This window comes from Orcinus orca, chromosome X (genome assembly GCF_937001465.1).
Source record: "Orcinus orca chromosome X, mOrcOrc1.1, whole genome shotgun sequence".
Lineage (NCBI taxonomy): Eukaryota > Metazoa > Chordata > Mammalia > Artiodactyla > Delphinidae > Orcinus > Orcinus orca.
The window spans coordinates 103,941,721-103,967,949 of record NC_064580.1 but is presented as its reverse complement, the minus strand read 5'-3'; the positions used below and the strand labels follow the sequence as shown (position 1 = coordinate 103,967,949).

General features: G+C 41.4%; 1 protein-coding gene across 1 annotated transcript; it reads left to right on the top strand.

The window, feature by feature from the left end:
• The first annotated feature begins 1,560 nt into the window (after window positions 1-1,560).
• On the top strand, window positions 1,561-21,113 carry NKAP (NFKB activating protein). The gene is made up of 9 exons (XM_049704691.1): window positions 1,561-2,110; window positions 5,072-5,152; window positions 9,627-9,697; window positions 9,879-10,016; window positions 12,492-12,555; window positions 14,502-14,611; window positions 14,709-14,784; window positions 16,139-16,288; window positions 19,341-21,113. The coding sequence occupies exons 1-9, from the start codon at window positions 1,722-1,724 to the stop codon at window positions 19,513-19,515; spliced, it is 1,254 nt and encodes a 417-aa protein (XP_049560648.1). The 5' UTR covers window positions 1,561-1,721; the 3' UTR covers window positions 19,516-21,113.
• Window positions 21,114-26,229: the final 5,116 nt, after the last annotated feature.

Sequence of the window (26,229 nt, the reverse complement as noted above, 5' to 3'; positions counted from 1 at the left end):
AGTGGTTGAGAGTCCGCCTGCCGATGCAGGGGACACGGGTTCATGCCCCGGTCCGGGAGGATACCACATGCCGCGGAGCGGCTGGGCCCGTGAGCCATGGCCGCTGAGCCTGCGCGTCCGGAGCCGCTGCTCCGCAATGGGAGAGGCCACAGCAGTGAGAGGCCCGCGTACCGCAAAAAAAAAAAAAAAAAAAAAAAAAAAAAAAATAGTATAATTAGTGTCTTAATGCTCTTTCATTTAAAACAGTATAAAATGAATAGAAATAATGACCATTAATCATGTATTGCTGAGCTAGTATATATCGACTGAAGAAAAACACACAACCTAAAAGTTGCCAGTTATGTTTCATTTGGGGACCTTACTGAGGACTATAGCCTGGGAGACAGCCTCTCGGAGAGCTCTGAGGAACTGTTCCGAAGTGGTAAGGGAAGACCCACGATATATAGGAGTTTTTGCTGAAAAACAAAAACAAAAAACCTGTAGTTGAACATCAAAAGATTACTGCTAATCAAAAAACAACCAGACATCTCAAGTTAATGACTTTAGTGCTTTTCTCTGTATGGGAAGATGCCAAAGTCTGGGCTCATTGCAATTATTCCTTAGATATGCATCTTCCCTATCTAGGGCCACTATCCTGTTTTTTCAACACCCTGAATTCCCCTCAGGGTTAGGGTGTGGGGGTCAAGGCGGCTGCAGTGGCTGGTGGCTTGAGGGAGGGCAACATTCCTAGTTTATTGGTATGGCAGGCAACACTTTTTTTTTTTGTCCTCACATATGATGGGACTAGTTTAAGGAGCTAGACAAGGAGAGGATTATAAATTCCTTTTGCTGGAGCACATTGGTGGCGATGGGTGGCTGAGGGGTAAATATGCAGTTTTCCTCTGTGCTGCGAACCTAACTGGAATGTTAACAGGCTCAAATCAGTAATACAGAATTTGTGACCTCTAAGCTAACTGGCCAATATGGGGCTTAGACATTGTAGCTCTCCACCAATTTAGATAAACCCCCTTTAATTTGCTTGGAATTGTAAAGAAAAAAAAAGTGTGTGTGTGTGCACGCGCGCGTGCACGCGCACTTATACATACATACATAGACACATTTATTTATTTACTTATTTAGTTACAACGTACTTATTGTTCATACGGCCGCTCAGTGACATGTGTCCTGTGGTCTGTCGTCCTTCCCTTCAACTATTTCAACTCAAAGCTGAAAAAACTACAAGGTCTCGGGCTTCCCTGGTGGCGCAGTGGTTGAGGGTCCGCCTGTCGATGCAGGGGACACGAGTTCGTGCCCCGGTCTGAGAGGATCCCACGTGCCGCGGAGCGGCTGGGCCCGTGAGCCATGGCAGCTGAGCCTGCGCGTCCGGAGCGCCTCTCACTGGCCGCAGCAGTGAGAGGCCCGCGTACCGCCAAAAAAAAAAAAAAAAAAAAGTACAAGGTCTCCAGTAGAGCTTAGATTTGAGCAGCCTCAGTCGGAACCCGAAGGATGAGCCGATCTAGTTGCCCCACGGCTTCTTTATACGGATACACACATCCCGTCCCATTGGCAGGACCGCCTACGTCCGGGGAAGGAATTTGCCGACGTACTCGGAACTGTTTCCAAGGTTTTCTCGGGCTCGGGTGGTGTCGCGGTTGCTGGTCCTGGGAGCCAAGGCAACGGATATCTTCCCAGCTCGCGAGAGCGCCCCCTTCTCCCACGGCTTCGGGGACCCAGCAACAGCTATGGCTCCGGTGTCTGGTTCCCGCAGCCCGGAGTGGGAGGCCTCGGGCTCCGGGGGGAAGAAGCGTCGCAGTTCTTCGAAGAGCCCTAAGCCCAGCAAATCCTCTCGCTCCCCGCGGGGCCGCCGCTCTCGCTCGCACTCTTGCTCTCGGTCCGGGGACCGGAATGGCCTTAGCCATCAACTGAGTGGCCCCAACCAAGGCTCCCGAAACCAGTCCTACCGCTCCCGCTCGCGGTCACGCTCTCGAGAGCGGCCCTCCGCGCCGCGGGGCGCCCCTTTCGCTTCTGCCTCCTCGTCCGCCTATTATGGCGGCTACTCACGCCCCTACGGGAGCGACAAGCCATGGCCTAGCCTCCTGGACAAGGAGAGGGAAGAGAGCCTGCGGCAGAAGTGAGTGAGACGAACGTACCTTATCTTTCGTGAGCCCACCAGCCTTCAGTGTCCGATTTATCGTTCATCTTGCTCCCGACTATACCCATTTCGCTCTCTCTCCCTGACTTGTGCCCATTTTCATCCCTTCCTTCAGTCCACCCACGATAACAGCTTATTCGCCTTTTCTACTCTAGGTTTTCACTCATCCCCGGGCCCCTTCATCTAGTGCGCTGGCCTCCCGCAACCCCCTCCTGCCTCCTGGCTTGTAGCGGACATGGCCAAGAGCCTCAGACGTCCCGGAATTATAGCATTTACTTGGTGTGTCATTATCATTCGTGAGCATGTTTTATTCCCCACTAGACTGAGCTCATGGAAAGTAGGAGCCCGGTTTTATTGATCACAAAATTCACCGTGCCTAGCACTTTGTAGGCGCGCAACTTTTGCTTGTTGAATGATCAAACAGGTTTGAGATGATAGGGTAAGTGAGTGGAATTGTTTTGTAGCGATTTGGGAAGGGTTGAGATTAAGGCTTAAATTGGAGGGGAGGAAAACCTCTGAAACAAGATGTTTGAATAAATGTAGGAAAAGTGATCTGCTAAACTGTAGATTGGACTACACTAAGAAAGATCTTGTTAAGTGGTCTCAATCTTGACCATGAAAAATTAAGTCAGGGTGAGATCAGATCTCTAATGAGACTGAGTATTGGAGTGGAAAATGAATAGTTTAAGAAGGAGAAAGGAAAAGGGTTATAATTATTGCTTTATAAGTTTAAAAAATTTTTTTACTTTTTAAAAATTGATTTATAGTTGATGTACAGTGTTTTAAGTTACAGGTGTACAATATAGTGATTCACAATTTTTAAAGGTTATACTTCATATATAGTTATTATATGCTTTGTAAGTCTTAATATCTAACACTTATTGGTTGTTAAATTGTGTATCAGTTACTGTACTGAGTGCTTTACCACACTGTATGTGTTTTTTAAAAACCAAGAAATTAAAAAGTATAACAGGCATTTAGGAGCAGGTTAAGGTTCCAACAGGTGAGAGATGTCTTCATGAATCTTTTTCTTCCAGGAGTGGGAGGTAATAAAATGTAGTGATGAAGAGGACAGGCTCCAGAATCAGACTGCCTGAGTTTGAAGCCATCCTTTGCTGCTTAATAGTTGTGTGACCTTGGGCAAGTCACTTAACCTCTCTGAGTTTCATTTCTTCACCATTTAAAAGGGGATAAAATAGCACGAAAGCTTTTTAAGAGTTGTAATGACTTAGTGCCTGGAACATAATAAATAGTCCTTAAGTGTTAGCTGTTAGTGTTCTGGGCATGGGAGCAGAAACAGTACAAACAGTCCTGAGTTAGGTTGGAGACCTACTTTTCCAAATTAGAATTTCCAGAAAGTTACCCCCAGGCTGTGTCGATCAAAAAGCATCCAGTTTTCTTATTAGACATTCTTCACCAAAAGATGTCAGAATTCCTTGGATGAAATTCGCATTTGTACATTTAGAAGATAAATAATTTATCTTAAGAGTACAGATGAAGTCAGGTGGTGGGAGGGATAAGAACTTGACTGCTTGTTTTTTTCAGCCTGTCAAGCATTCTTTGTCCTATATGTATATATTCAAAATTTGGCTGTAAGTATGTCCCTTATTAGATTTTTTTTAATCTTTATTGGAGTATAATTGCTTTACAATGGTGTGTTAGTTTCTGCTTTATAACAAAGTGAATCAGCTATACATATACATATATCCCCATATCTCCTCCCTCTTGCGTCTCCCTCCCACCCTCCCTATCCCACCCCCCCATCCCATCCCTCTAGGTGGTCACAAAGCACCCAGCTGATCTCCCTGTGCTATGCGGCTGCTTCCCACTAGCTATCTGTCTTACATATGGTAGTGTGTATATGTCCATGCCACTCTCTCACTTCGTCCCAGCTTACCCTTCCCCGTCCCCGTGTCCTCAAGTCCATTCTCCAGTAGGTCTGCTTCTTTATTCCCGTCCTGCCCTTAGGTTCTTCATGACCATTCTTTTTTTGTTTTTTTTAGATTCCATATATATGTGTTAGCATAAGGTATTTGTTTTTCTCTTTCTGACTTACTTCACTCTATGACAGACTCCAGGTCCATGTTACTTCAAGTGGGAAACCTGAATCTGACTCTGCCTGATTACACCTTTTACCCTGAATAAAGAAGAAAAATAATTTATTTTTTAAAAATCAAACCAATTATATTTATTTTGTAAGGTTTTTTTTTTAAACAAGTAGCATCACAGCAGCTAAACTTTGAGGAATTAAGCCTTAGTTTTTTTGTGTTTTGTGTGTGTGTTTATAAGTAATATCAAAAATTAAGAGAAGAAATCACAAACATAAGACAAAACAAAAAATTTTGTGTCTTCCAAGAGTAGATAGAGGATTTACTCCTTTTTGAAAAAGGAATTAAAGGGAAATCAGAGAAAACAAGTGCTGTATCTTATTGAGTACAGTTTTTGTCAAATAAAACTTTTCTTTCACTTTCAGAGCTCCTTTTATTTTCTACTTCTAATGCTTTGTTGTTATTTTCTTCATTAATTCCTGAGTTTCTGAAAACAGAAGTTTTGACCTTATCAAAAGTAGAGAATTCTCTTTACTTTCATAAGGATACATAAACAAATGAAGTTATTTCCAAATGTAAGACTGTCTCTGTCACATATTGCAGAAGGTGAAAGGAGCAATTAGGAGCTATGTCATGCATGCGGTGGAAGGACAGCCTCCCAGGCTGAATTTCTGGCCTGGCCTGTCAGGCTGTCTGTAGTCTGTACCATTTGATAGTACCGTCAGAACATCAGATCCTAAGTGTTGAGTTTACATTTAAACCAAGTTTTTATTAGTTTAAAGTTTAAACTGTAAAGGGAAAATGGAACTTAACTGGACTCCTTTGACTTTTATTATATATTTAGGAAACAGTTTAGCCATGGTGTTATAATTTACCTGCTTATCTCTTCTAGGAGATTAAGTGAGAGAGAGAGGATTGGAGAATTGGGAGCTCCTGAAGTATGGGGACTTTCTCCAAAGAATCCAGAACCAGAGTAAGTGATTTAAAAATATATTTTTTAAATGCAACATTTGTTTAAATCCAGAGTCTATTGTCAAATTTTTTGTTAAGAACTTTAACTACAGCTCTTTTTTTCCCTCTTTCTTGTGATTTATGCTCTTCTACTCGTTAAGTTTTAAAAAAATTGAACATACCTAAGGATTAAAACATGCTCCTAGTGGATTTTAGCATGCTAATTGTTCTCTTTAAGTTGTAATTCATGAGGTGCTAATTTCCTATTCATAGAAGGGTTCAGTGTTGAAACAAATACATTTATATTATTTTGAATTATTTTTTCTCAATCCCGTAACTGATTGCATGTCAGACATTAGCATTACAAAGCGTTTTTTTTAATGAATATACTGATATGGGTTTGTTTAGTTTCCTGCATACAGTATTGTTGAAGGCCTAATGCTTTTTCTTTTTGCCTATTTTTTTTTCTCTTTGGTGTTGTTCATAAGCTGCTTCTTCCCTCTCCTTTATTTCTGTGTTTTCTTTAGATTGAGTTGAGACAATGTGCTTGACAGGTAAACCTGTTATTTGTAACAGGGTGATAAAGCATTATTATCTGAAAGTTCTTTTTTCTTCTTAAAAAAATTATTTTTCCCACCACCTGTTTTTTTTTTTTTTTTTTTTTTTTTTTGCTGTACGCGGGCCTCTCACTGTTGTGGCCTCTCCTGTTGCGGAGCACAGGCCCCGGACGCGCAGGCTCAGCGGCCATGGCTCACGGGCCCAGCCGCTACGCGGCATGTGGGATCTTCCCGGAGCGGGGCACGAACCCGTGTCCCCTGCATCGGCAGGCGGACTCTCAACCACTGCGCCACCAGGGAAGCCCACCTGTTATTTTTTTTATTGAGGTATAATTGACATACAGTATTAGTTTCAGGCATACAACATAATGATTTGATATTTGTATATATTGCAAAACAATCACCACAATAAGTCTAGTTAACATCCATTACCATACATAGTTATAAATTTTTTTTTCTTGTGATGAGAACTTCTAAGATTTACTTTCTTAGCAACTTTCAAATATGCAATACAGTATTATTATTATTTTATTTTAATTTTTGGCTGAGTTGGGTCTTTTTTGCTGTGCATGGGCTTTCTCTAGTTGCGGCGAGCGGGGGCTACTCTTTGTTGCGGTGCGCAGGCTTCTCTTTGCGGTGGCTTCTCTTGTTGCAGAGCACAGGCTCTAGGCGTGCAGGCTTCAGTAGTTGCGGCTCGCGGGTTCTAGAGCGCAGGCTTAGTAGTTGTGGCGCATGGGCTTAGTTGCTCCGCGGCACGTGCTTCTCGGACCAGGCTCGAACCCGTATCCTCTGCATTGGCAGACGGATTCTTGACCACTGCACCACCAGGGAAGCCCCAGCATTATTAACTGTAGTTGCCATGCTATACATTACATCCCCAGGACTTATTTATTTTATAACTAGAAGTTTGTACTTTTTTATACCCTTCACACATTTTACCCATGCCCCACCCACTGGCAACCATCATTCTGTTCTCTGTATCTGTGAGCTTGCTGGTTTTTTGTTTTTTAGAGTTCACATATAAGTGAGATTATATGATATTTGTCTTTCTCTGTCTGACTTATTTCATTTAGCAAATGCCCTCACAGTCCATCCATGTTGTCTAAAATGGCAAGATTCTTTCCTTTTTAAGGATGAATAATATTCTACTGTGGTGTGTGTGTGTGTGTGTGTGTATATTTCTCACAGTTCTTTTTTATCCATTCATCTGTTCATGGATATTTGGTTGTTTCTATATCTTAGCTATTTTAAATAATGCTGCAATGAGCATGAGAATGCAGATATTTCTTTGAGATACTGATTTCATTTCCTTCAGATATATATCCAGAAGTGGGATTGTTGGATTATATGGTAGTTCAATTTTTAATTTTTTGAAGAACCTCCATACTGGATTCTATAATGGCTGTACCAATTTATATTCCCACTAACAGAGTACAAGTGTTCCCTCTTCTCCACATCCTCACCAACACTTGTTATCTCCTGTCTCTTTGATAATATTCATCCTAACAGGTGTGAAGTGATATTTCATTTTGGTTTTGATTTGCATTTCCCTGATCACTAGTGATGTTGAGCATCTTTTTATGTACCTATTGGCCATCTGTGTGTCTTCTTTGGAAAAATGTCTATTCAGATCCTCTGCCTATTTTTAAATCACATTGTTTGTTTGTTTGCTATTGAGTTGTATGAATTCTTTATATATTTTGGATATTAACCCCTCATCAGATGTGATTTGCAAATATTTTCTCCCATTCAGTAGGTTGCCTTTTCATTTTGTTGATGGTTTCCTTTGCTGTGCAGAAGCTTTTTAGTTTGATATAGTCACACTTACTGATTTTTGCTTTTGTTACCATTGCTTTTGGTGTCAAATCCAAAAAATCATTGCCAAGACCTATGTCAGGGAGCTTACCACCTATGTTTTCTTCTAGGAGTTTTATGGTTTCAGGTTTTACATTCAAGTCTTTAATCCATTTTGAGTTAATTTTTGTGTAATGGTGTAAGATAGTGGTCCATTTCATTCTTTTGCATGTAGCTATCCAGTTTTCCCAGCACCATTTATTGAACCGACTGTCCTTTCCTCATTGTATATTATTGGCTCCTTTATCATAAATTAATTGACCATATATACATGGATTTATTTCTGGGCTGTCTGTTTTGTTCCATTGATCTATATGTCTGTTTTTATGGCAGTACCATGCTGTTCTGATTTCTGTAGCCTTGTAGTATAGTTTGAAATCAGGGCGCATGATGCCTCGAGCTTTGTTCTTCTTGCTCGAGATTGCTTTGGCTATTCAGGGTGTTTTGTGGTTTCATGCAGATTTTAGGACTGTTTGTTCTATTTCTGTGAAAAAATACCATTGGAATTTTGGTAGGGATTTCATTGAATCTGTAGATTGCTTTGGGTAGTATGGATATTTTAACAATATTAATTCTTCCAATCTGTGAGCATAGAAAATCCATTTCTTTGTGTCTTCTTCAATTTATTTCATCAATGTCTTATAGTTTTCAGTGTACAAGTCTTCCACCTCCTTGGTTAAATTTATTTCTAGGTATTTTATTCTTTTTGATGGAATTGTATTCTTAGTTTCATTTTCTGATAATTCGTTATTAGTGTATAGAAATGCAACGAATTTCTGTGTATTGATTTTGTATCCTGCAACTTTACTGAATTCATTTATTGGTGCTGACAGTCTTTTGGTGGAGTCTTTGGGATTTTCTATATATAATATCATGTCATCTGCAAGTAAGGACAGTTTTACTTCTTCCTTTCCAATTTGGGTGCCTTTTATTTCTTGTTCTTGCCTAATTGCTCTGGCTAGGACTTCCAATACTATGTTGAATAAAAGTGGTGAGAGTGGGCATCCTTGTCTTGTTTAGCTTTTCACCATTGAGTGTGATGTTAACTGTGGGCTTGTCATATATTGTCTTTATTATGTTGAGATACTGAAACTTGTTCTAACAGATGCCTTTAAAATACTCAAAGAGGGCTTCCTGGTGGCGCAGTGGTTAAGAATCTCCCTGCCAATACAGGGGACATGGGCTCGAGCCCTGGACCGAGAAGATCCCATGTGCCGCAGAGCAACTAAGCCCGTGTGCCACAACTACTGAGCCTGCACTCTAGAGCCCATGAGCCACAACTACTGAAGCCTGCGTGCCTAGAGCCTGTGCTCTGCAACAAGGGGAGCCATCGCAATGAGAAGCCCGCGCACCACAACAGAGAGTAGCCCCTGCTCGCCGCAACTAGAGAAAGCCCGCGCGCAGCAACAAAGACCCAACGCAGCCAAAAATAAAAATAAATAAATAAATTTATTTATTTTAAAAGAATACTCAAAGAATTAGAGTTGAAAGGAATCCTAAAAATAATTTTCTAGGCAATTTCTAAATTATTCCAGATGTGATCTTCAGAGGAAGAGACTGTGATATGGAAATTCCCTTTTTAAGCTATTGTAGAATGTTAATAACACTCATTTTCAGAATTCTCTTACAACAGGATGAAATCTCTGTAGCTGTAGTGTGTTAGATTCTTGCTCTGGGGAGACAGAACAGTTGCTGCTCTACCGTATGTCTGTTCCACAAGTAGAATGAAATTATGAAGTCTTCCCTCAGCCTTCTTATCTCCAGTTTCTCTCCTCTTTCCTTATGGTTCCTGTTTCCCTGCATTTGCCTTGTGGTTTCTTCGAAAATATAAATCCTTCATGCTGCTTTCAGTGTGAATAGCATTTTGTTAACTCGAAAGCTTTATGCAAATGTAAATGATTATTCTACTATTATGAAGGTGGTTGGCCGATAAGCTGTACTGTTACAAAAGCAGTCCGGTGCTGGCTTTGAATGGTTCTTGGACAATCAATTTGTTACTGAAAAATTTTAAGTATGTATTTTTATACTCTGTGGTCCATATTTTATCACTTTCCTGATTCTTACTACAGTTTTCTTTAAATTCAGCTCTGATGAACATACACCAGTAGAGGACGAAGAGCCAAAGAAAAGTACCACTTCAGCTTCTACTTCAGAAGGTATTTTTTAAATATAGGACTTTTTTATTGAGAAGTTTAAAAAATACGTTTATAAATAGTTGAACATTAGACTTTACTCAAATCGCCTGTCATCAATTCCTTTTCAGTATTTTTAATACAATAAAACTGATGCTCAGAAATACTTCTTTAGAAGTTAGTTTTTTATTTGTATTTTATGTAGAAGAAAAGAAGAAGAAGAAGTCTAGTCATTCAAAAGAAAGGTCCAAGAAAAAGAGGAAGAAAAAATCATCTAAAAGAAAACACAAGAAGTATTCTGATGATAGTGACAGTGACTCTGATTCTGAAACAGACTCCAGTGGTAAGAAAGCCAACATCCTTCTGTGAGCCTTACTTCAAAACTAGTTGTACTTCTTGAAAGCTTATTTTAGAAGCAGGTTCTTAAAAACAATAATAGCCAAGAGTTTTGAACACTCACTGACTTTGTGTTGGGCACCCTGCTAAGTGCTTGATATGCATTATTGCTATTTAATCCACACAGTCACTGTAGGACACATCTTAGAGATGGAGAAATGGAGGCCCAGAGCAGAGCATTAAGTACCGCACCCAAGGCCACACAGTTGGGATTCAGACCTAAGCCGTGTGACTCCAGATTGGTTGTGTGTAGCTGTACAAGGCATGTGGCACCGAACCATGTTGGGGTTAGTCTGTGAGACGTGTGGTGCTAAACCAAGCCACAGGGGGCTGCCTCAGCCCAGTGGAGCAGCTCTTTTGTGAGATTCTCACACTTAGTGGGCACCTTTGTGCAATTTTCAAAAAGGTACACCATAGGGGACTCCCTCTGGCCAGCAGCTGATTTATGTATCACACTTCCTGTGGGGCGGCACATCACAAAAAAGTCACCTTTTTGTGCCCTCTCCTGGCTGATGACTGACAGAGGGTGCCTCCTCTGGGGACACGTTACACTAAGGCACCCCTTCCTCTGATGTCACCTGGGTTTCCTGGCCCTCACTGTCACCTTTCCTCCTCACTGCTAGAAGCCTGAGCTTTCTTGAAGCGCAGATCTGAGCATGGCGGTCCCTACTTAAAATCCTTCCACAGTTCTCCATGGCCTTCAGGGTAAAGTCAGATCCCAATTGTAGAGGAATAACTGAGGACATGGAAAGGAGACGTGACCCATGAACCCCTCGGCAGACCGAGGGTTAGCGAATAAGCCAGAACTGCAGGCAGTCCTGGATACTTTGGGCGCTGATCCATGAAATGACCTCAGTATAATCAGAATGATGGGAACACAAGGAGATGTCCTTGTGCTGCTTGTGAACTCAAGGATGAAGCACGGCATGTCTTCAAGAAAGCCCACTGTTGCTTGTCTAATCAATACAAGCATATATTGCTGCTTTGGCATTTCTGGAATGTTAAAATTTTAAGTCTTAAGATGTAAACATAGATAATGCTTAAATAAAAGTCACCACAGCAGGATGAGACGGCGCTGTATTGCCTGAGCGAGCAGCAGCCCTCTACTGCTGTGCTTCTGCACAGTTCATCTCGTGTGATGAGCTTACTTTCAGCCCTGTCATAAGAAAACTGCAACACCAATTGATCTCTCACATCACACGTACCCTGTGGCTCTCCTGCAGCGTCCTCTTTGGCCTAAGGATGACTTTCCATCTCCTTGATACTGCACGTCCTTTCTCTTGACTCTGTCGCTTGATACAGAGAGTCCGTCTGCCTACAATGCCTGGCTGATGACTGACAGAGGGTGCCTCCTCTGGGGACACGTTACACTAAGGCACCCCTTCCTCTGATGTCACCTGGGTTTCCTGGCCCTCACTGTCACCTTTCTTCCTCACTGCTAGAAGCCTGAGCTTTCTTGAAGCACAAATCTGAGCATGGTGGTCCCTACTTAAAATCCTTCTGCAGTTCTCCATGGCCTTCAGGGTAAAGTCAGATCCCAATTGATCTCTCACATCGCACGTACCCTGTGGCTCTCCTGCAGCGTCCTCTTTGGCCTAAGGATGACTTTCCATCTCCTTGATACTGCACATCCTTTCTCTTGACTCTGTCGCTTGATACAGAGAGTCCGTCTGCCTACAATGTTGGTCTCTCCCTGCACGCGGCTTGGCTTACTCATTGCTATGATGGGCATGCATTACGTTTGTAATGAAACTGATTTTAAAAATAACTAGCTTAAGAGTCACCTTTTCCTGGTCAACCATTCCTCAACCACTATCCCCAAATCAGCCTGATTTTGAGACTCCTCTGTATGCCCAGAGCACCCCATGCTTCCCTCTCACTCAGATTCGCCTCTTTCCCTGTGTCTCCTCCACTAGAATGAGCTCCTGGAAAGCAAACCCCCAAACACACACATCATGAAAATATTCAAACATTGAGAAAACTAAAGGGAGTAGTATAATTAATGCCATGTACAGTACTTGTCACTCAGGTTTAACATTTGTTAGCATTTTGACGTATTTGCTTCAAATAGGGATTTTTTTGTTGAGATAGTCAAGGCAAATTACAAATATCACACTGCCACCCTAAATATTTCTGTATACACCTCTAAACAATAAGGACATTTTTGTATCTAACCACAATACTATTATCTCATGCAATAAGGTTAATAATAATACCCTATATAACCAAATGCAACTTTAATTTCTATGTCCCCCGTGCCTAGCACATTTCCTAACAAGTAGAAATAAATGTTTGAATGAATTTGAATGAATTAATTTCTCTGTAACAACAAATGGAAGAGTAATAAGATATTTATCCACTCAAGAGTATTGGGGTTTTAGAGTTAAAAATTTTTTAAATTATAATGTGCTTTAATTTGCAGATGAAGATACAAAAAGGAGAGCAAAGAAAGCCAAGAAAAAGGAAAAGAAGAAGAAACGCAGATCGTCTGTTTTTTTCTTTAATTTTTATTATGGAAAAATTCAAAAATATAGAAAATTATATAAAATAGTGTAATGGACCTCCATGTAACCATCACCCAGCTTGAACAATTATCAACTCATTGGCAGTCTCTGCTGCCTACCCCCCCACTATTTGAAACCAATACCAGATATCATTTCATCCATAAAGCTGCGAGTTTCTCTAAAAGATAGGCATTCTTTAAAAAAAAAAAAAGTACAATACTGTTAATCCGCCTAAAATGTTTAACAGTAATTGTTCATTCAATTCTCAGTAGTTTTTGGTATAGTTTATTCAAATTAGGATCCAGACAATGTACATAAATTGTGATTGGTTGATATGTCTCTTACATCTCCTGAAATAGGTAGCTTCCCCTTCCCTTTTTGTTCCTGCAGTTTTTTTGTAGCAGAAACAAAATCATTTGTCCTGGAGGGTTTCCTGCGGTATGGATTTTGCTGGTTGTATTCTTACAGTGTTCTTTTCACATGTTTTCTGTCCTTTGTATTTCCTATAGATTGACAGTTAGGTCTAGACACTTGATAAGGTTCAGATTTGAGTTTCTGGCAGGAATACTTCATAGGCGGTGCTGTGTACTTGCAGCAGGAGGCAGATAATGTCTGGTTGTCTCTTTTTGTTATATTAACTGGCATCACTAGTCATTGTCTAGGTCCCTTATATCATTGCCAAATGGTGATGGTCTACTTCTGGCTTTCTTTCTTCATGTATTAGGTAGAATAATTCTATATGAGAAACCTACCCTTATTAACTATTTGGTTACTCTGAAGTATAGTTGGTATAGTAAGGGCAGAATAATTGCTTCCTTTTTTTGTTTTATGAGTTTTCAAATAAATGAGTTGGGGTTTTTTAGTATCATTATGAACCCAAGAATTCAAACATTTGATGTATTTTAATCCATTACACTGAAAATTGTTGATGTTCAAATTGGTAAGAGCTGGTTTTTTTTTTTTTAATTTTTTAAATAAATTTATTTTATTTATTTATTTTTGGCTGCATTGGGTCTTCGTTGCTGTGTGCGGACTTTCTCTAGTTGCAGTGAGCGGGGGCTACTCTTTGTTGCCGTGCGCGGGCTTCTCATTGTGGTGGCTTCTCTTGTTGAGGAGCACGGCCTCTAGGCGCACGGGCTTCAGTAGCTGTGGCACGCGGGCTTCAGTAGTTGTGTTTCACGGGCTCCAGAGCGCAGGCTCACTAGATGTGGCACACGGGCTTAGTTGCTCCATGGCATGTGGGATCTTCCCAGACCAGGGCTCGAACCCATGTCCCCTGCATTGGCAGGCGGATTCTTAACCACTGCGCCACCAGGGAAACCCAAGAGCTATTTTTTAAACTGCTTTATTTCTGCTATCTTTCTACAACATGAGAACTGTATTTTATTGTTCCCTTAGGGATCTTCTTTTTTTTTTTAATAAATTTATTTATTTTTGGCTGCATTGGGTCTTCGTTGCTGCGCGCGGGCTTTCTCTAGTTTTGGTGAGCAGGGGCTACTCTTCGTTGCAATGCCTGCGGGCTTATTGCGGTGGCTTCTCTCGTTGCGGCGCACAGGCTCTAGAGCACAGGCTCAGTAGTTTTGGCTCATGGGCGCTAGAGTGCAGGCTCAGTAGTTGTGGCGCACGGGCTTACTTGCCCTGTGGCATGTGGGATCTTCCTGGACCAGGGCTCAAACCCGTGTCCCCTGCATTGGCAGGCAGATTCTTAACCACTGTGCCACCAGGGAAGCCCCAGGATCTTTTTTTTATAGTGAAACATGATTTGGTTAAATAAGTTAGATTTTTTTAATTAAAGTTCTTCTCTAATAAGTTTGAATTAGCTGAGCATCAAGATCATTTCAGTCAGTCCTTCATTGCCTTGAAAAAAATAAGATGCCCTTTAGCATGGGAATATTAAATCAATTTATATCAAATTATAATCATTACAGGAAGAAATATAAGAAAAAGAAGTCTAAGAAGAGCAGAAAAGATTCCAGTGATTCAAGTTCTAAAGAGTCCCAAGAAGAGTTTCTGGAGAATCCCTGGAAGGATCGATCAAGTAGGTTCTTCTGCTAGACTTCGACTCAGAACAGATAAAACATTAAATTAACTGATTAGTCAAAATGTGAATATGTTTCTGAACATCTTTTGTGCAGAGCCTGAAGAACCCTCAGATTTGATTGGCCCAGAGGCTCCCAAAACACTTGCCTCTCAAGATGATAAACCTTTGAAGTAAGTAAGAGTGTGTTTATAATCTCTAAAGTACCTTCCCAAATGTATGGTCCTAACGTCCTCTTCCAAGCTTATCTTCCTCTACTCCCTTATTTAGACGCCAGGTTCCAACTGAGCTGAACTAAAACTTCCCTGTATTCACTGTGCACTTTCACCTTATTTCTTCCCCCAATGTGCCTTCCCTTCTTTCCCCAGTCCTGATTTCTTTACTACCCCCAATTTCTTCCTGTTAAAATGCTTAACATTCTTCAAAGCCCTTTTCAAAAGGAGGGGGCATATGCTGATTGCTGATATCGTCCCTCCACAGGTAGGTGTGATTCCTACCCCTCTTTATTTTTTATTTCTTTATTTTTTACTTTGTTTTATTTATTTGTTTGTTTGTTTTGGCTGCATTGGGTCTTCATTGCTGCACGCAGGCTTTCTCTAGTTGCAGCGAGCGGGGGCCACTCTTCATTGCTGTGCACGGGCTTCTCATTGCGGTGGTTTCCCTTGTTGCAGAGTACAGGCTCTAGGTGCACTGGCTTCAGTAGTTGTGGCACGCAGGCTCAGTAGTTGTGGCTCGTGGGCTCTAGAGTATAGACTCAGTAGTTGTGGCGCATGGGCTTAGTTGCTCCACGGCATGTGGGATCTTCCCGGACCAGGGATCGAACCCATGTCCCCTGCATTGGCAGGTGGATTCTTAACCACTGCACCACCAGGGAAGTCCTCCTACCCCTCTTTAATCCTTTAGTCCTCATAGCGTTTTCTTTCTTTTGTGCAATGTGTTACATATTCTACGTTGTATTAGTGTTATATCCTTATTAATATGTAAGTGCCATAAGAACAGAGATTATTTTTATATTACAAGCTTTGAGTTTAATAGCTATTCAAGAAGAATTCAATGAATTGAATGAAGCGATGGTAGTTTTCAAAGTCCCCTTGAATGAAAGTTATTTGAGAACCGTTACTGTATAGCATTATTATTGGTTATAAGTCTAATAAATATGTTAATTTGAGATATATTATTTCTTTACTTTTTTTTTAAAGGGAAAAAGGTAAAAGGAGTTCGCTGGAGGCAGAAGCAATAAAGGCAATACCTGTGGGGAAAATTGATCCATAATTGTAAACCATGAATATATGCTCACTAACATCAGTTCTTTTATTCTTCCAAAGTATCTCTGCATTTCTGGGTTAGTGATATAGGTCACAGTGCAGTGTTCCCTAGTTAAGTTGAAGTAATTTACATTGGACTTCCCAGCATGCTGCCCAGCAACTGTTATTCCTACTGTTCTCTGAGAGAAATGGTTTTTTGTGCTCTCTTTAGATGATGAACTTTTTATAATGAACCTTTTCTGAATTCTATATTACTTCGTAGCTATGGCCATGCTCTGTTACCTGGTGAAGGTGCAGCTATGGCTGAATATGTAAAAGCTGGAAAACGTATCCCACGAAGAGGTGAAATTGGCTTGACAAGTGAAGAAATTGCATCATTTGAATGCTCGGGTTACGTAATGAGTGGTAGCAGGTATGTTCTTGGCATTGAGGTCAGTTTCCTTTCTCACTACCAAAATTATATTTTGGTGACATTTTCATTAAGTGACCATTCCTAATGAAAAGAAAAGTATAAATATAGGCTTAATATTGGTTTTGTTAGTATAAATGTAGTTGTCTAAAATTCCAAGTAGGTATGCAACTCGGCTGTGTCTCCAACTTCAAAGAATCAGTCTTTTCAGTGTCCTAATCCATATTTTGGTACAGATAGTTTATCCTCCGGAGGATATAGTTAAATTCAGCTATTTATCACTGCCCCACAAGGAATGTGGCATTCTGGTAGTTAGGAAAGCATTTACATAAGACAGTGTTTCCTGTTTTCTGAGTTTGCCTCTAGTTCTCTGTGGAGTCAGAGAACTTGGACTCTCTAGTTCTCTGGACTCTGAGAATGAAGAGCAGAAAAGGATTATGACAGAGATCAGTTTTAGCATGAGAAAAGGAATACAAAATTGGGAAGAGAAAGCAAAGTCCCAGGAAGAACAAGGAGAGTGAACTAATAGGGTATCAGTACCAAGATCAAACTGAATTTTGGATTTTTTAAAACTTCATAAACTTTTAAAAGTGGGTAAACATTTTTAAGTGAAATTGGAGGCAAATATTTGTGGAACCCCTGAAGCATCTCCAGAATCTTGGAATTCTGAGGACTGATATTTGAAAACATTATATCTAAGGACCAGTAAGACAAGAAAAAGAAATTAGAGGCATAAGAATTAGAACAGAGGATATAACACTGTCATTTTTTGTGAATGATATGATTTTTTACATAGAAAATCCTAAAGACTCTTCAGATGAATTACAGATAATAGGAAGGTTTAACAAATAGTTGGATATAATGTTAACACCCAAAAATCAATTACATTTCTATGTACCAGCAACAAAGAACTAGAAAATGTAGTTAAATAAAAAGAAAACATTTATAATAGTATCAGAGAATATGAAGGACTTAGGAATAAATCTTCACAAAAGATGTCCAAGACCTTTACAGGGAAAACTATAAGACATTATTAAGAGACATTAAAGAAGACCTAAATAAATGGAGAGGTATCATGTTCATGAATAGGAAGGCAATATTGTAAAGTTGTCAGTTCTTCCAAAATTAATCTGTAGATTCAGTGCAGTTCCAATCAAAATCACAACTGAGATTTTCATGAAACGTAATAAGATGGTTCTAAAATTTATATGTTAAGACTAGCGGGCCAAGAATAGCCATCTTACTTCTCTGAAGAAGAGCAGGAAGGTGATTTGCCCTACCATATATGAGGGCTTATTATGAAGCTTGTAGCACTTTGGAAAGAGTGGCATAACAAATGAACTGTTCAACGGAATAAAATACAGAGCCCAGGGGCAGAGCCATACATGTATGGAACTTCGTTATATGAAAGAGCTGGTATGTCAGATCAGTGGGGAAAGAATGAACTAGGCAATAAATGGAGCAGGAAGAAAATGGTTATCTGTATGGAAGAAGCTGAAAGTAGAACCCCATATCACCATATTTAAAAATCATTGCAGCTAGATCAGGAGTTAAACATCAAAAACAACTTTAATACTCTTAGTATAAAATAATGAGGAGATTTCTATTAGATCTTGGGGTGGGGAAGCATTTCTTAAAGAAGACCAAAAAAATGCACTAACTATAAAATAATATATTGATAAATTTGCCTGAGTTAAAAATAAGAACTTTTGTTCATCAAAAGACATCTTAAAATAAGTAAAAAAGACAAGTTCCAAGCTGGGATAAGATCTTGTAATACACACAACTGATCGTTAGTATTGAGAGTATTTAAAGAATATCTATAAACAATCCAAAAGAAAAGTGGGAAAATGACACAAACAGGCATTTGTCAGAAGGAAAAAATATATGGCCTACACATACAAAAAAGATGTTTGTTATCATTGGAAATGGAAATCAACATATGGAAATACCATTTTACAGCCATTTGATAGAGAAAAGTTCAAAGTTCTAACAATTCCAAGCATTTGAGAGGATGTGGATCCACAGGCTCTCTTAAGTGTTGCCAGTGGTGGTATAAATCGGTACAACCATTTTGGAAAACATTCTGACATTATCTTGGAAAGTTGAGCATTCACATATTTTATGACCCAGCAACTCCATACCTACATACCCAAGAGAATCTTTCCCATGTACTAAGAGATGTGTACATTGATGTTTATTACAGCATCATTCACATGGCACTTTCCGTTCCAGATAAACTACTCACTATACCCTGAGCAACCTAAATACATTGTCATCTCCTTGACTTACCACCTGCCACTCCCCCACCTTCACACTAACCTGAAATGATTCTCCCCTCTTTTCCTTACTCAGTTTGCTCTGTTTTTCTAGGCATAGTTGAAGCTTCATCTTGAATTGATTGTGCAGGATTGGGTACATATACATAAAAGAGGCAGGTTTTCATGAAGTTTTCCTCCTAAATAGGCAGATCTTTTGAAGATGATGTAAAAGTTTCCCTCTGCCTCGACCCCTATACTTTACTGATTTGGTCCTTGTGCTAAAATCCCTTCTTTCTTTTCTTTGAGCTGCAACTGAATTCTAAGGAAGTTAAATCCACCCACAAAACTCACCCAAAAATTCAGTTGTAAATTTAAACCTGGTTCTTTTAGTTGTATGATAAATTAGAACTTTGGAGAAGTTCCACCTGCTAGATGACAACTTAAATCTTATCCTACTATCAAGTCTACATATCACTTAGGAAGTTTAATAATTTGCCTGTTCCTAGTTGTTTTACTGGAAATAACAGAACCAGACTTAGGCCCTTAGTATTTGAAATTAATAACATTCACCCTATTGACAGAACCGCAGAGATCATTATTTGAATACTAGAAATGAATCAAAGGACATGTCAGCAGATAAAATGAATGATCTTTTGAAAATCTAACCCATTACAGAAACAGATTCTATTTGTCGGCTTTTTAAATAGACTACTCTGTATTAAGAAAGGATTAGTGAGGAAGCACTATGAAAATAATTACTGAGAAATTAAGCCAAAAAATAAAATTATCTCTAGGCATCGCCGAATGGAGGCTGTGCGACTGCGAAAAGAGAACCAGATCTATAGTGCTGATGAGAAGAGAGCCCTTGCATCCTTTAACCAAGAAGAGAGACGAAAGAGAGAAAACAAGATTCTGGCCAGCTTTCGAGAGATGGTATACAGAAAAACTAAAGGGAAAGAGGACAAATAAGGATTTTCTGATTGTTCATCAGACATTTTTAACAACAAAAAAGAAAGTTTGGGTTCCATATATACACACAAAAAGATTATCATGATCTGAAAAAGCTTTACAGTGCTACTGTGCCTTCTATTTAATTCTTTCAGTCCTTCTATAAAAAGCTGCTTATTGATGTAACTTTAGCAAGCTCTTTGGGTTATTTTGGATTGACCAGAACAACCTTCTGGTTTAAAAATCCAAATTATGAATGAAACTGCTGTGTTGGGGGAGGTGGCATTGAGAGAAGGTGCTGGTGAGGTGAGAAACTGCACTCTCACACCACGGGACAGTGCTCCCATTAGCTCTACATGGTGCCCACTCCCCAACCCGTACCAACTGAACTTGGGAGAAATTATCATTCCTCTATGTTGAAGGTGTTATAAATGGACTTGATAGAAACACACAGGAGGCCACTTTTGTTAACAAAATGAAGGCATGGCTGAAAAAAGCAAATCTGGAATTTGAAGGTTGACTTGTATATTACAATATTATTGTCAGCTCTGGAAGTAATGTGTTTTGATTTTAGTCCCTACCTCCACCCCAAAACCAACAAACCAAAAAGCAAACTAACCCACAGACTTGTTGAATTGAAAACGTGAACATTAGTTTTAAAATTCTTAATAGGCTAATTAAAAATGGTTATTTCAAATATAAAATATTGGGAAGTCTCCTGTTGTGCCAGTGTAAGTATACATTATTTCCATCTGAGCTGTGTTTAGATCATTATTTGAATACTAGAAATGGATGGGAGTCAACAATGATCAGGAGTTTAATAAGGAAAAATATAATGAGTCATTGTTTTCATTGTTTTAACTTGGTTGCTTCATAAGGATGAAGCTAAAATGATGTTAAACGTTTTTAAAGTCTGTCCTTTGTAATAAACAGATTTCATTTTAAGCATTGTTAAACTTTTCAGTTTATTTTTTACATCTGTCATTCAGTTTAATCTGTAACTTCATATAGAACCCCTCACTTTCTCACTTTTTTATGGCTACTGTTGGCTTTTAAGTTTGGAGGAAATGGAAAATTCTGGGACTGTGAGATCGTGATCTTTTTCCTTCCCTCCTTTTGTTAAAGTTTAGTTGTTAGGACATACGAGCGAAGGGGGAGGGGATAGTAGAAGTTTTGACTGTTTTTGTTAAGGTTGTTTTGAGCTGCATTATTATGTGCCTAGGATAAATTTAAATTATCTGAGTGATGGGGAATTTCTGACTTTGCTGTTATAAAATGCCCTCTCTCCTTATAATAGTTCAAAGTTTTTTTTTAAAAAAAGTTTTTTCTTTTGAAGAGTACACTGCGTTTATTTAACCCCATAAATTATAATATCTTAACACATGTAAAATTTTTGTAAAGTGCTTTGAAAGATATATATATTTTTTAACAAGTGGAAAATAATGTTCTTTAAAATACATCAAACTTTTAGTGGAAAATGATATTACCAGAAGCATGTAAGGATTTGTTCATCCTCTTCAAGAAATGGGATTTTTATGTAAAATATATATGTAGCACTGAATGCCAAAATGATGGGTATGTGTTATTGGAATTAAAAATGAGACTTGTTAATAAACCTATCGGGATGGTGTCTTAAGTCAAGAACGACCTTGAGAGGGGAGAGGGAGGGGCGTTGGGTAATCAGTGCTTCCGGAGGTGAACTTCCTTGCCTTGTGATAGGTTTGAGTTAGTGGTCAGGACAGTCATTCAGACTGACAGTCCCTCAAACTTCTGCGGCTTCAGTGACAGGGACAGAAACGTGGTTGACTTGAACATTCTTCAGGCAGCCAAAAAGATTTCCACGCAGGAAGCTTCAGGGTTTTCAAATTAGCTGGGACACCTCCAATGTGCAGATGCTCCTGCATGTGGGCAGTGGGGATGGGGGGTGCCGTCCAGCGGTGGAACTATAGTCTGCGTCCAGTTTCAGGTGCAGGATGTGCTGTTTTATGGTGACTGTCACTGAGTGCCACTGTCTGTCACACAGAGATTGCTTTGGTGTGACCGATGTCAGGATCCCACCTGCCTCACTGCCCACAGAGGCCATGACCTTTCCTGCCTCCATATAAACACATAAGAGCTCCCTGGGTTGACTTCCGATGTGAAATAGAATTCCAGTGAGACTTTTCGGGCGAATGCTGAAAACAAGCTTAAATTCTGGCCCCAAAAGCACGGAGTTAGCTAGGATGACATGACCTCCTTCTTGAGAAAAATAGATGCCTTTCTCCAAAGAGCCATCCAAGCAGGGAGACACCCCAAAGCTTGCAGAAGCGGTGTCCAGGGGTTTCAAATCCAACTGAAAGTTCCTCAGGCATCCCACAAAGCTGTTTTGGGGGAGGGTCTTTGGTTTTCCTGATGGAGACGATCCCAGGTAAACTGGTGCTCTGAGGCTGACGGTGGATTTTCCGGGCAAACTTCCCTCCCGGGCCCTCAGACCATCCACAACCAAGCGCCCCCTTTCTCCATCTTGCCCAAATGCCACCGTGTGCCACTTCCCATCACTGCACTTTGCTTTTGAGCTTCAGTTTTTTCCTTCCTGCGCCCAGTGCAAAGACCAGACGTCCTTTCGAAAGATGAAGAGCCATAAAGGAGTTCTTAGTGGACACGGGGAAGATGGTGGAAGAGTAAGACGCGGAGATCACCTTCCTCCCCACAGATACACCAGAAATACATCTACACGTGGAACAACTCCTACAGAACACCTACTGAACGCTGGCAGAAGACCTCAGACCTCCCAAAAGGCAAGAAACTCCCCACGTACCTGGGTAGGGCAAAAGAAAAAAGAATAAACAGAGACAAAAGGATAGGGATGGGACCTGCACCAGTGGGAGGGAGCTGTGAAGGAGGAAAGGTTTCCGCACACTAGGAAGCCCCTTCTAGGGCAGAGACTGCGGGTGGCGGAGGGGGAAAGCTTCAGAGCCGCGGAGAAGAGCACAGCAACAGGGTGCGGAGGGCAAAGCGGAGAGATTCCCACACAGAGGATCAGTGCCGACTGGCACTCACCAGCCCGAGAGGCTTGTCTGCTCACCCGCCGAGATGGGTGGGGGCTGGGAGCTGAGGCTCGGGCTTCGGTTGGAGTGCAGGGAGAGGACTGGGGTTGGCTGCGTCAACACAGCCTGCAGGGGGTTAGTGCACCACGGCTAGCCAGGAGGGAGTCCGGGGAAAAGTCTGGACCTGCCGAAGAGGCAAGAGACTTTTTCTTCCCTCTTTGTTTCCTGGTGCGCGAGGAGAGGGGGATTAAGAGCGCTGCTTAAAGGAGCTCCAGTGATGGGCGCGAGCCGCGGCTAAAAGCGCAGACACCCATCCCACTTCTAACCAGCGATTGAGGAGTCGGCTGCTCCTCAATGGCCTCGGGGTTCCGTGGGTTCAGTTGTGACTAGGACGGAGCTAGCGGGTTAGAGGCTGGGTGAGGGGTTTGCTAGAAGTTGGCTTTCGGTGGGAGCTAAGGTGTCTCCGTGGTGACAGCATCCGTGGCCTCCAGAGACACGGGTTCAAGACCTGGTCCGGGAAGATCCCACATATCATGGAGCAACTAAGCCCCTGTGCCACAACTACTGAGCCTGTGCTCTAGAGCCTAGGAACCACAACTACTGAGCCTGCGTGCCACAACTACTGAAGCCCGTGTGCCTAGAGCCCGTGCTCTGCAACAAGAGAAGCCACAGCAGTAAGCCCGCGCACCACAACGAAGAGTAGCCCTGCTCACCGCAACTAGAGGAAAGCCCGCGTGCAGCAACAAAAACCCAATGCAGCCAGAAATAAATAAAATAAATTAATTTTTTAAAAAAAGCGCGGACCCCAGAGACGGGCATGAGACGCCAAGGCTGCTGCTGCTGCCACCAAGAAGCCTGTGTGCGAGCACAGATCACTATCCACACCCCGCTTCCGGGGAGCCTGGGCAGCCCGCCACTGCCAGGGTCCCGGGATCCAGGGACAACTTCCCCGGGAGAACGCATGGCGCGCCTCAGGCTGGGGCAACGTCAATCCGGCCTCTGCCGCCACAGGCTCGCCCCGCACTCCGTGCCCCTCCATCCCCCCCAGCCTGAGTGAGCCAGAGTCCCTGAAACAGCTGCTCCTTTAACCCCGTCCTGTCTGAGCGAAGAACAGACGCCCTCCGGCGACGTACACGCTGAGGCAGGGCCAAATCCAAAGCTCAGCCCCTGGGAGCTGTGAGAACAAAGAAGAGAAAGGGAAATCTCTCCCAGCAGCCTCAGGAGCAGCGGATTAAAGCTCCACAATCAACTTGATGTACCTGCATCTGTGGAATACATGAATAGAAAACGAATCATCCCAAATTGAGGAGGTGGACTTTGAGAGCAAGATTTATGATTTTTTCCCCTTTTCCTCTTTTTGTGAGTGTGTATGTGTATGCTTCTGTGAGAGATTTTGTCTGTATACCTTTGCTTCCACCATTTGTCCAAGGGTTCTATCCGTTTTTTTTCTTAAAAATTATTTTTTATTTTAATAACTTTATTATTTTTATCTTATTTTATTTTACTTCTTTCTTTTTTCCTTTTTTCCCTTCCATCCCTCCTTCCTTCCTTCCTTCCTCCCTCCCTCCCTCCCTCCTTTCTTTCTTTCTTTCTTTCTTTCTATTCTACTTCTATTAATTCTTTCCTTCTACTTTTTCTCCCTTTTATTCTGAGCCGTGCGGATGAAAGACTCTTGGTGCTGCAGTCAGGAGTCAGTGCTGTGCCTCTGGGGTGGGAGAGCCAACTTCAGGACACTGGTCCACAAGAGACCTCCCAGCTCCACATAATATCAAACGGTGAAAATCTCCCAGAGATCTCCATCTCAACACCAGCACCCAGCTTCACTCAACGACCAGCAGGCTACAGTGCTGGACACCCTATGCCAAACAACTAGCAAGACAGGAACACAACCCCACCCATTAGCAGAGACGCTGCCTAAAATCATAAGTCCACAGACACCCCAAAACACACCACCAGACATGGACCTGCCCACCAGAAAGACAAGATCCAGCCTCATCCACCAGAGCACAGGCACTAGTCCCCTCCACTAGGAAGCCTACAAACCCACTGAACCAACCTTAGCCACTGGGGACAGACATCAAAAACAACGGGAACTACGAACCTGCAACCTGCAAAAAGGAGACCCCAAACACAGTAAGATAAGCAAAATGAGAAGACAGAAAAACACACCGCAGATGAAGGAGCAAGATAAAATCCCACCAGACCTAAGAAATGAAGAGGAAATAGGCAGTCTACCTGAAAAAGAATTGAGAATAATGATAGTAAAGATGGTGCAAAATCTTGGAAATAGAATAGGCAAAATGCAAGAAACATTTAACAAGGACCTAGAAGAACTAAAGATGAAACAAACAATGATGAACAACACAATAAATGAAATTGAAAATACTCTAGATGGGATCAATAGCAGAATCACTGAGGCAGAAGAATGGATAAGTGACCTGGAAGATAAAATAGTGGAAATAACTACTGCAGAGCAGAATAAAGAAAAAAGAATGAAAAGAACTGAGGACAGTCTCAGAGACCTCTGGGACAACATTAAACGCACCAACATTCGAATTATAGGGGTTCCAGAAGAAGAGAAAAAGAAAGGGACTGAGAAAATATTTGAAGAGATTATAGTTGAAAACTTCCCTAATATGGGAAAGGAAATAGTTAATCAAGTCCAGGAAGCACAGAGAGTCCCATACAGGATAAATCAAAGGAGAAATACGCCAAGACATATTAATCAAACTGTCAAAAATTAAATACAAAGAAAACATATTAAAAGCAGCAAGGAAAAAACAGCAAATAACACACAAGGGAATCCCCATGAGGTTAACAGCTGATCTTTCAGCCAAAACTCTGCAAGCCAGAAGGGAGTGGCAGGGCATACTTAAAGTGATGAAGGAGAAAAACCTGCAACCAAGATTCCTCTACCCAGCAAGGATCTCATTCAGATTTGACAGAGAAATTAAAAGCTTTACAGACAAGCAAAAGCTGAGAGAGTTCAGCACCACCAAACCAGCTTTACAACAAATGCTAAAGGAACTTCTCTAGGCAAGAAACACAAGAGAAGGAAAAGACCTACAATAACGAACCCAAAACAATTAAGAAAATGGGAATAGGAACATACATACCGATAATTACCTTAAATGTAAATGGACTAAATGCTCCCACCAAAACACACAGATTGGCTGAATGGATACAAAAAGAAGACCCAGGGCTTCCCTGGTGGCGCAGTGGTTGAGAGTCCGCCTGCCGATGCAGGGGATACGGGTTCGTGCCCCAGTCCAAGAAGATTCCACATGCCGTGGAGCGTCTGGGCCCGTGAGCCATGGCTGCTACGCCTGCGCGTCCGGAGCCTGTGCTCCCCAACGGGAGAGGCCACAACAGTGAGAGGCCCGCATACCGCCAAAAAAAAAAAAAGTTTTCTTAGGAATTCCCTGGTGGTCCAGTGGTTAGGACTCGGCGTTTTTCACTGCCTAGGGCCCGGGTTCAATCCCTGGTTGGGGAACTAAGATCCCACAAGCTGCGCAGGTGGCCAAAAAATTTTTTTAAAATAAAAATTTTGTTCTCTAAGAACATTACTTTTTGTTACTGGTTCCTAGAGACTGAATGGGTTTGTTCTCTGATTTTCATTCAGTAGGCAAGGTAGTTTAAATGCAACAATTTTGTGATATATGAATATTGTGGATTTTCATTGGATTCTCCTGTCTCCTCCACAGAGTAG

Coding starts and splice junctions, on each gene's coding strand:
- NKAP (XM_049704691.1), top strand. CDS start 1,722: ATGGCTCCGGTGTCTGGTTCCCGCAGCCCGGAGTGGGAGGCCTCGGGC. Junction 5,153..9,626: donor CCAAAGAATCCAGAACCAGA/GTAAGTGATTTA, acceptor CTTTAAATTCAG/CTCTGATGAACATACACCAG. Junction 14,785..16,138: donor CAAGATGATAAACCTTTGAA/GTAAGTAAGAGT, acceptor ATTACTTCGTAG/CTATGGCCATGCTCTGTTAC.